This window comes from Nicotiana sylvestris, chromosome 9 (assembly GCF_000393655.2).
Source record: "Nicotiana sylvestris chromosome 9, ASM39365v2, whole genome shotgun sequence".
Classification (NCBI taxonomy): Eukaryota; Viridiplantae; Streptophyta; class Magnoliopsida; order Solanales; family Solanaceae; genus Nicotiana; species Nicotiana sylvestris.
In genome coordinates this window covers 186,854,736-186,864,843 of record NC_091065.1, presented here as the reverse complement: position 1 = coordinate 186,864,843, position 10,108 = coordinate 186,854,736, and the positions used below count along the sequence as shown (strand labels likewise).

The 10,108-nt window shown below is 35.0% G+C and overlaps 1 protein-coding gene across 1 annotated transcript; it reads left to right on the top strand.

Annotated features, from left to right (window-relative positions):
- The first annotated feature begins 1,510 nt into the window (after window positions 1–1,510).
- On the top strand, window positions 1,511–4,883 carry LOC104222733 (receptor kinase-like protein Xa21). The gene is made up of 6 exons (XM_070158403.1): window positions 1,511–1,709; window positions 1,853–2,215; window positions 2,295–2,381; window positions 2,482–2,597; window positions 3,101–4,445; window positions 4,540–4,883. Exons 1-6 carry the CDS (start codon window positions 1,511–1,513, stop codon window positions 4,881–4,883), a joined length of 2,454 nt encoding a protein of 817 aa, XP_070014504.1.
- Window positions 4,884–10,108: the final 5,225 nt, after the last annotated feature.

Here is a 10,108-nt window from a genome sequence, read left to right as displayed (position 1 = left end):
TTCACTAGGATTTTTTTCCCACGTGGTTTTTCCTAGCAAGGTTTTAATGAGGCACATTATCTTTTAGTGAACATCCAAGGGGGAGTGTTATAAATATATTATATTATGGATGTTCATTTAGCACTCCGTTGTAAATAAGCTTCCTGAAGAAGCTTATCCATATGAGACTCCACCGTAAATATGTTTATCTATTTAGTACTATATTGGAAATAAGCTTCCTGAAGAAGCTTATCACTTCGGTACCCGGTTATGGATAAACATTACCCCCAGTAGAAGTTTATCCATACCGGGTATAATAAGCTTATCTTTTCAGTACCCAGTTATGGATAAACATTACCCCCGATAGAAGATTATCCATACCGGGTATAATAAGCTTATCCATTCAGTACTCCGTTATGGATAAATATTGCTCTCAATAGAAGATTATCCATATCTGGTACAGTAGCAGCTTACACAGCAGCTTGTAGCAGCTTACACAACAGCTTGTAGTAGCAGCTTACACAACAGCTTATAGTAGCTTACACTGCAGCTTGTAGTAGTAGCTTACACAGCAGCTTGTAGTAGCAGCTTACAAAGCAGCTTCCTTTCTTCTATAAATAGAAGAGATTTCAGTTCATTATGTACATCAGTTTGAGTTCGAATAATATATCAGTTTCTCTCTATACTTGTCTTTACTTTACCGTCTTTATTTTATAACATATTTTACATTATTAGACTACCTAAAAATTTAAGCAACAAGAATATAAATCTCTCCAGATTATGTCTTAAAAGAAGAGGATAATAAACATATTATAATCAATTATAAACTATGGCAATCATATAAGAAAATTCTTGATATTAGCTAGTATGTGGTACACTATAATTTAATATATATCTATGTTTAATTTGTTCATATTTCACAAAATATATTGTTTGAGCAAAAGACGATACTCCGCCCTGATTAGAGGAAGAATTTTGATCACCATCTTTAGTCTTCGGAGCTTGTTGAAGTATAATTGCGTTGATAATTGATATGGAAAAAAGGGTTACACAATGAATGAAGAAAAGTTTTTCCTTTCCATAAAAGATCTTTTAATAATCATGAAGACTATAGAGGAGATCTCATCGCTATTTAAAGTCACAAAACTACATCGTTAACTACCTACTATATTTTATGCAATTATGGAGAAAGCATTCACCTCTTTTATCTCAACACTCTTATTGCTTCACTATGTTCTGGCTACTTCAGCCAGGACTAATACCAACATTACCACTGATCAATTAGCTCTTCTTTCTTTGAAATCCCAAATTATTTCAGACCCTTTTCACTTCTTTGATGAAAATTGGTTTCCAACTACTTCTGTTTGTCATTGGGTTGGAGTTACTTTTGGTTCTCGCCATCACAGAGTTAAGTCATTGAATCTTTCCAACATGGCTCTTACGAGCAGAATTCCACAAGATTTTGGACCTCACATTTCTAGTTTTTCTTGACTTAGGAAGCAACAATTTCTATGGCAACTTGCCTCAAGAAATGGCACGTTTGCGTCGATTAAAGGTGCTTGATTTACGTTTCAACAACTTCAGCGGGAAGCTTCCTGTATGGTTTGGGTTATTACACCAACTTCGAATTCTAAATCTTGAGAATAATAGTTTCATTGGATCCATCCCCTCTACAATTTCCAACATTTCAACGCTAAAAGCTTTGGATTTGACATTCAATTCCATTGAGGGTCAGATCCCAAAAGAGATTGGACATCTTAAAACATAGAGTTTTTAATCTTGGACAAAAACAAGCTCATAGGTTATATCCCTACGTCTATCTCGAATTTCTCAAAGTTGGAGATATTAAGTCTATCTCGCAATTTCCTTCAAGGAAACATCCCAGAAGGGATCGGCAATCTTCATAACTTGAACTTTTTGGCAATAGAATACAATCAGCTTACAGGTTCTATACCATACTCAGTCTTCAACATTTCCAAAATTGATGTCATTGCATTTACAGACAATAGCTTATCAGGAAGACTTCCCAATGGTTTATGCAATCGTCTCCCAATACTCATAGGGCTTGATCTATCGCAAAACAAGTTTCATGGTCATATGCCTACAAGCTTGTCAAATTGTTCAGAACTTCGAGCATTGTATTTATCAGGAAATGAGTTTGACGGACCGATACATAGTGGAATTGGAAGTCTAAGTAAATTGCAGGAGTTGGATATCGGAGATAACCATTTCACTGGTATGTGTTATCTTATGAATGCTAGTACTATTGTATTTAATTAACTTCCACAAAAAAATTTATTGCACATGAATTGCAGGGATAATTCCACATGGATCCTTACCATGGGAGATTGGCAACTTAACCAAGATGCAGCTTTTATATCTTAATAATAATAGGTTCATTGGTACGTATTCAAAGTGATACAAAAAAATACAACTTAAATTAGATTGAACTAACTAGTTAAACTCGTTAGTAATAATCCTTCTTTCTTCATGTGTTGCTAGGTGAAATACCCAAAGAGATAAGAAATTTCGTTAACTTGGAGGAATTTGATATTGGGTTTAATAGATTTAGTGGATCACTTGCAATGGAGATCTTCAACAGTTCAAGAATGAGAGCGGTTAGTCTTACAGAGAACTATCTATCAGGAACCCTCCCTTCAAACATAGGTTCTGTCTTACCCAATATTGAAAAACTTTATCTGGGTAGCTTAACCAATCTTGTTGGGACTATACCTCATTCAATATCCAATTGTTCTAAACTTTCTATTCTAGATCTTTCATTCAACAAACTCACAGGCTTGATTCCCAACTCTCTTGGATATTTGACTCATCTCCAGTTCCTAAACTTGGCAGTAAACAATTTAACGAGCGACTCATCGTTAAGCTTCTTGACTTCCTTAACAAACTGTAGAGATTTAACATATCTTTGTCTAATTTTGAACCCTCTTAATGACATGCTTCCACTTTCCGTAGGTAACCTTTCCACATCTCTTACAGAATTTAAGGCCCGTGATTGCAAAATTAAAGGGAGAATCCCAAATGAAGTTGGGAACTTAAGTAGCTTATTTAACTTTGAAATTTCTGGAAATGACTTGGTTGGATCAATTCCTACGTCAATTAGCAACATGAGAAACCTTCAGCATTTCAAGTTGGAGATTATCTATGTAAATTGAAGCATTTGGATGCTATTTACTTGGGTCAAAATCAACTTTCAGGATCACTTCCTAATTGTTTAGGGAACGTTACTTCCCTTAGGGAGATGCAACTGGGCTCCAATAAATTGAGTTCCAATATACCAGCAAGCTTATGGAGCCTTAAAGATCTAGTGGTTCTTGACTTATCGTCAAACAACATGGGTGGTTCTTTACCTCCAGAAATTGGAAAACTAAAGGCTGCTACACATATGAATCTGTCTATGAATCAATTTTCAAGTGGCATTCCTATAGAAATTGGAGGCTTGCAAAATCTGGTGTACCTTTCTTTGAGACACAACAAGTTGCAAGGATCTATACCTGGCTCAATGAGAAATATGGTAGGTTTAGAGTTCCTAGACCTTTCTCATAATAATATATCAGGAACCATTCCCAAGTCTCTTGAGAAACTTCAATACCTGAATTATTTCAATGTCTCTTATAACAAGTTGTATGGTGAAATCCCCTCTGGGGGTCCTTTCAAGAACCTCTCAAGTCAGGTTTTTCTCTTCAACGAAGCATTATGTGGTTCGACAAGATTTAGTGTCCCGCCATGCCCCACTTCTTCAAAGCATAGATCAAATAGGAATAGAATGCTAGTTCTATTTCTTCTACTGGGAATTGTACTAGTATTTGTTCCTATCACCTTTGTGCTTGTATGGATAAGGTATAAAAGAGGTAAAAGAGCTCATCAACAAGCCGATTCATTGTCTCTTGCAACAAGAGAAAGAATTTCATATTATGAACTGCTCCAAGCAACTAATGCACTTAGCGAGAGTAATCTGATTGGTTCTGGGAGTTTTGGTTCTGTCTACAGAGGCATACTCAAAAGTGGGACTCCTATTGCAGTTAAGGTGTTCAATCTTCAATTGGAAGTGGCATTCATGAGTTTTGATACAGAATGTGAAGTTTTGCGCAACCTTCGTCATAGGAATCTCACAAAAGTCATCACTAGTTGTTCCAATCTTGATTTTAAGGCTTTAGTACTCGAGTACATGCCCAATGGAAGCCTCGATAAGTGGTTGTATTCACACAACTACTTCTTAGACATCATGCAGAGACTGAACATAATGATGGACGTGGCATGTGCGTTGGAGTATCTCCACCATGAGTGCTTATCGCCTGTGATTCACTGTGATATGAAGCCTAGTAACATCTTGCTAGATGAGAATATGGTAGCCCACCTAAGCGACTTTGGTATTTCAAAACTGCTTGGTGAAGATGAGAGTGATTTATACACTAAAACCTTAGCAACATTTGGTTATATTACACCAGGTACATCTTTTTTTTTTATATGCTTTTGACATTGATTTTCCTTTCCTTTTTCCACCAATATAAATGCTAACACTTTAAATTTGTTTGAGCATAGAGTATGGACGGGATGGATTGGTATCAACAAAATGTGATGTCTATAGTTATGGAATCATGTTGATGGAAACATTTACAAGGAGAAATTCTAACGATGAAATGTTCGATGGGGATCTTAGCTTGAAGAAATGGGTGAGTTATTCACTCCCAGAGACAATAATGGATGTTGTAGATGCCAACTTAGTAACACCACGGGATAATCACTTAAACAAGAAGCTATATTGTGTGGCATCGATCATGAAAGTGGCACTAGATTGTTGTGTTGACTCTCATGCAAGAAGGATTGACATGAAAGATATCGTAGGGATGCTACACAAGATCAAGATTCAACTTCTTGCATGTTGAGCATGTTCTTGGAAACTCTTGATCCAAATCACTTGTTTGTTGCATATGTTTTACTACTTGAGTTGTGCAAAATTCTGTTTTTAGCTTTGGAAATGCTAGTTGAGTGCAATAAATCTTACTATTTCCTCTTATTACTAATGTTGTAAAATGGTGGAACACAATCGATAGAGGAACACAATTATATAATAATATCAATCTAAACCAAATAATTGGAAACCAACTTAAGTTAGTGATATAAACCAGTATGAAACAAAGTAACCATTTGAATATTACTATGATTACCCTTAAATACAAGAAAAAATATTTTGATATTGAAGGGCATACTTGATCAGCTTAGTGGCATCAAATCAATGAATACTGAGTTCAAAATCGAACAACAACAACAACAACAAACACAGTGTAATCCTATAGGTGGAGTCTGGGGAGGATAGTATGTACGCATGTCTTCATGCTCTAATCAAATTAATACTCTAATGAAGTAGAAAATCAGCCTCCAAACTTCAACTAATAAGAACATAAAAATATTAGCTCCCTCAAAAGTTCCAAAAGAACAAAGAAGAAGATTTATATAGGGAAAAAAAAAAGCTGTAGCAAAGAGATAAAATGCAGCATCAATTTCCTTCTCAAGAGAAAAACTTTACATCAGATTTTTTTTAAAATTTTCTTGACCTCTAAGGTTTGATTTCTTGATTTTCCACTTGCTGCTGCTTACTGCTCTGTCATGTCCAAACTATATCTTTTAAATTAGTCTTTAAGATCACAAAACTTCCTATATTCTGCAGTGTCTCCTGACTTTTTTGTCACTTCTACAACATGGAAAGCTAGTGTAATCTCAAATATCTCTGCATCGATAGCTAGTTGCCCTTTTCTCCCTTCATTGCTTCCTTGCATTTTTACCATGTATGGAAGACATAATCAAGTAAATAAAGCGTGTTTTCTCTAAAAATTTAAACTTTTAAATGAGATGATGATATAATTTCGATATAATTACCTTAAACTCCCCATCGAAGCTACTTCCTCTAGCCTCGAAACAATAGTGGATGCCATCTTTTGTGTCATGAATCTAGCCTCAGATCTATGGCTCTTGTCTTTCTCAAACAAGATTGAGAGATCAAAACCAGGAGAAAAAAAATGATATCAAAGGCATTCAAACAAGTAGGCTTCATTGTTGAGCTCTGCTCGTTTTGCCCTGAAGAACACTCAGCATCAAAATCATCTACTATATCGAAAAAACTACGAGGCGAATTGTCTTGTACTTGATCTAGGATTGGTGTTTCATGTTTAATTTTCTCTTTAATGCAGCTATTTGTGTTGTCTTCTAAGAATTATCAAGTCCTGATCACAAATTTTCTTTAGTGATTTTATCTTGAGTCTATCTAAATTTGATTGTACAGTCAGATCTTTTCATATCAGCATCCCTTGATAACAGTCATGCACTATAAAAGTCAATTTTTTCTCGGAACCGATTTTTAATGTTATGTTATAATATATATCCTTTATATTAGCACTTCTCTATAGTATCCAAAAAATATCGGGACAAATACGACTGTTATAAAGAGGTTTGATTGTACTCATGGCTGCACATCCTAACTGTATATTTTGACACGATCCCTACGCGCAATTCCATAGTTTTTTTTTTAATTTAGTTTAGATATTTCTAATAAGTCAAGTCAAGCTTTATGGCAACAATAGGTTGGAGATGACACATGATAGCAATTCAACTACCAGGAACAATATTTTACGCAAGAAAAGTTATCAGGAACAATCTAATATCTATATTCCTATGGAGTTAGAATTAATAAAATACATTAATAATATTTGTAAGATAATTAAGCAAGAAGATTAAGTATATTTCTATTTTAGTCACGAGTTTATTCCCTAATGCCTACATTATATTTAAGAACTTGCCATATTCAAACCTGTTGCAATAAAATTCTCTGTTTCAACATAAGTTCAGGATTCACACATAGAATTTAATTGGTGATCAAGAGGTGTGACACTAGCTATATATGTTTTGCTCGCTTAGGTTTTTTCCTCCAACACGACTCTCACATCGTTTTCAATTGCATAATTTTGTTTCTAAAGCATCAAATTAAGAGGAAAAGACTTAGATAGTCCCATAAATAAACTTATAGGAGTATTTTTGTCCTTTATCTATCCCACCAAATATAAAATATCACTACTAGAAAATAGGCCTATGGCAACGCTGTCAAAATCGTTGCAGTAGATAGGAAGACCGTTGCAATAGTTCTATCGCAACGGTTTAGATGTCCGTTACAGCAGATTGCGTTGCAATAGATATAACGGTTCTATGTATCGGTTGGGAAACCGTTACAATATCATATCTATTGCAACGATAGGGAAACCGTTGCAATAAAAAGGGCTACTACAACGGTCATTTTACTCTAATGGAACGGGTACAAATCGTTACAACATCTGCTTTGTATCGACATTTGAGGCTATTGCAACGATTGTTCACATCTAATGCAACGGTTTGACAAGGTCTATTGCAATGGTTTATAAAACCTATTTTACTAGTTTGTTTAGACTATTGCAACGTTTACAAATAACTATTTACCTATATCAGTTATATAAATTACGAGAAAACTATTCATAAACAAAATTATAATATGAAATATTCAAGTAGTGATATTCGTAAAGGAAAAATATATAATATTCTTTGAGAATTCAAGAGTTAGCATACATAAGCCTGTAAAATGTTCAAAAATGAAAGATTCCTAGAAAACATACGCGACATGGGGGACAAAGACAAACTCTTCGCATTCATAGAAGGTTTGAAACCTCATGCCCGTATGGAACTACAGCGACAACGGGTAGACACCCTGCCCAAGGCCATTCAAGCTGCAGAATGCCTTGGCGACTATCATTTGGGAACTCAGAACGACAGGCCCCAGCCGTCTGTCCGAGGGGGATTCAACGGGCACCATCCCAGCAATGGTGGCCCAAGCAAAAGTGGGGGAGATCGGAGTGCATCCAAAACTAAGACTCCTCCCTCCAACAGCAACAGTGCTGCATCCATCAACAACAATCAGGGGAGAAAGCCTCCTTCAGAATGCCGTCATTGCGACGGGGCACATTGGAACAATGAATGCCCAAAACAATCAACCAATACTGTAGAAGGTCTTCGCTGGATTCGTCTACCCTTTTATTCATTTGCGCACCTACAAAAGAAAATAAATATATATTCAGAAACATTTCACAAAAGAATTTATTCTCTACATATATATTTCTAATGTGTATTATATCTACATATTACCAGTCAACTTCACAGACACTACAAAAGTATTTAAATTGATCATAACATATGCATTATTAGCTTATTAGAACAAAACAGAATCCAATAACCACAAAGCACTCACTCAGTGTCTTTCACTTCTCTTGAACTGAAAGTGCCTTAAGTTATTAAAGAATTAAATTTTATTAAAAACATCAATTCGATAGACCACTTTAAACATGCAAATTCAAATAATAAAGTATAAAATTAGCTTGAACTGGAATTCAGAATAACCCCAACTAAGGTGGACAAGGAGTTTCAAATCACAATTGAAGGAGAAACTAATGTGCTAGGGATGTTTCCAAATGGGAGCTAAACCTGGTTCTATAGAGCAGACTTTATTATAGCAAAATAAAGATGTGAATGTCTAAATCAGCCACAAAATACATCTAAAGGAGGACCAAGGTTGCAACCAAAGCTCAAAAATGAAGCTACTTAATAACGATTAAACATGGAGCAATACAACAACAACAACAACGACCACCAGTGAGGTCTGGGGAGGGTAATATGTATGCAGACCTTACCCCTACCCCGAAGGTAGAAAGACTGTTTCCAGGAGACCCTCGGCTCATAAAAACAACAGGAGCCGATATATTAGTAAAAATGCAAGCCACATCAAATACATCAGTAAATGCAAGCCAAAAATAACGATAAAAATACAAAGACCTGAAGCAAAATATAGCAGAAATAATACAGCTATTTTGCCACATCAAAATCATCTCTGACATTTATATAAGAATATCACCGTATTTTCAGCTATATAGGTCGCTTCAGTCATGTTAATTGAGATGTTGCAGGACTCATAGAATTAAATTTAGACTTTTTTGTTGAATAGTTGTGCAAATGAATAAAAGCAATTCAAATAAAATTATCTTGAAGCAACTGATGATATCACAGGTTTTTGACCCCATAACTTCTATATTACAAGCAAATCCACACCAAGCATGCTCCAAAAGATTACAAACCACCAAACTAGTCTATGAAAAAATCTTACAAAGTAATTGGGACGTGATCATTTTATAATCCTTTTTAAAGAACGTTAAATTACTAGTGAAATTGATTCTAAGAGGATGGATCATATATAACATTTAAAATGGTATTAACTAACCTGTCAATCAAGTCTTGTGCCTCAAAGGACATCTTTTCAAGGATGGATGACCGAGGGATTTGCATTTTTGATAATATTACCAAAGCTAATCTGTCAAGCAAGAAATAGTAATGCGTTAATGAGATGACGTCCAATACCTACTGCAAAACTATAGAGTCCATCTAGTACCTGTCAATTGAAGTCAATTCTATCCCTCACATAATCACACGTATATACTGCAAAGTGTGAACGATTCAGTTATGAATAGGGACACAATTATGGATATTTATCAACTGTATAGATGAAGTTGGACACTAAATAATCAAATTATCTGTCTCTAACTAAATTGAAAAACAAAAGTTTTGGACAGTCTGGCACATGTACTTTATTCCACTTCGAACACACTCAATCGAAAGACTTATTTGAGGTTCAAAATTCAAAATGAGCAAAGGGATTCCAGAGGTAGAGATCCCTTGCTCCAGAAGGGCTGTCTTTATAACTAACAGTTCTCTAGTACTCTTGATATGCTACTGCTTGGCCTAGCCCCATATTAATTTCCACAAATCAGATATATCATTCCTATGTTAAAGCAAAAGCAAAAAGTAACTTTCAGCTCAAAATTTTTGAAAACAACTGAGAAGCATTTTATGAATTGACATATAATCTTAGAGCAACAAATAAAATATGATAGAGCAAACATATTTCCCTTCATGACCATTTTGTCCATAATAAATCAAAGTTTCACCTACTTCACAGTTCAATACTAGTGCTAGAATTAACAATAGTGGAATATAAGCTTGCAAAAGAGGTGTATTGGTTCCATATTTTTAGTTTACTTTTAGC

What these genes read in the sequence shown, in the direction of transcription:
- LOC104222733 (XM_070158403.1), top strand. Translation starts at nt 1,511, where the DNA reads ATGGCACGTTTGCGTCGATTAAAGGTGCTTGATTTACGTTTCAACAAC. An exon ending in GACATTCAATTCCATTGAGG is followed by an intron (nt 1,710 to 1,852) that starts GTCAGATCCCAA and finishes ATTTCCTTCAAG; the next exon opens with GAAACATCCCAGAAGGGATC. An exon ending in ACAGTTCAAGAATGAGAGCG is followed by an intron (nt 2,598 to 3,100) that starts GTTAGTCTTACA and finishes TACGTCAATTAG; the next exon opens with CAACATGAGAAACCTTCAGC.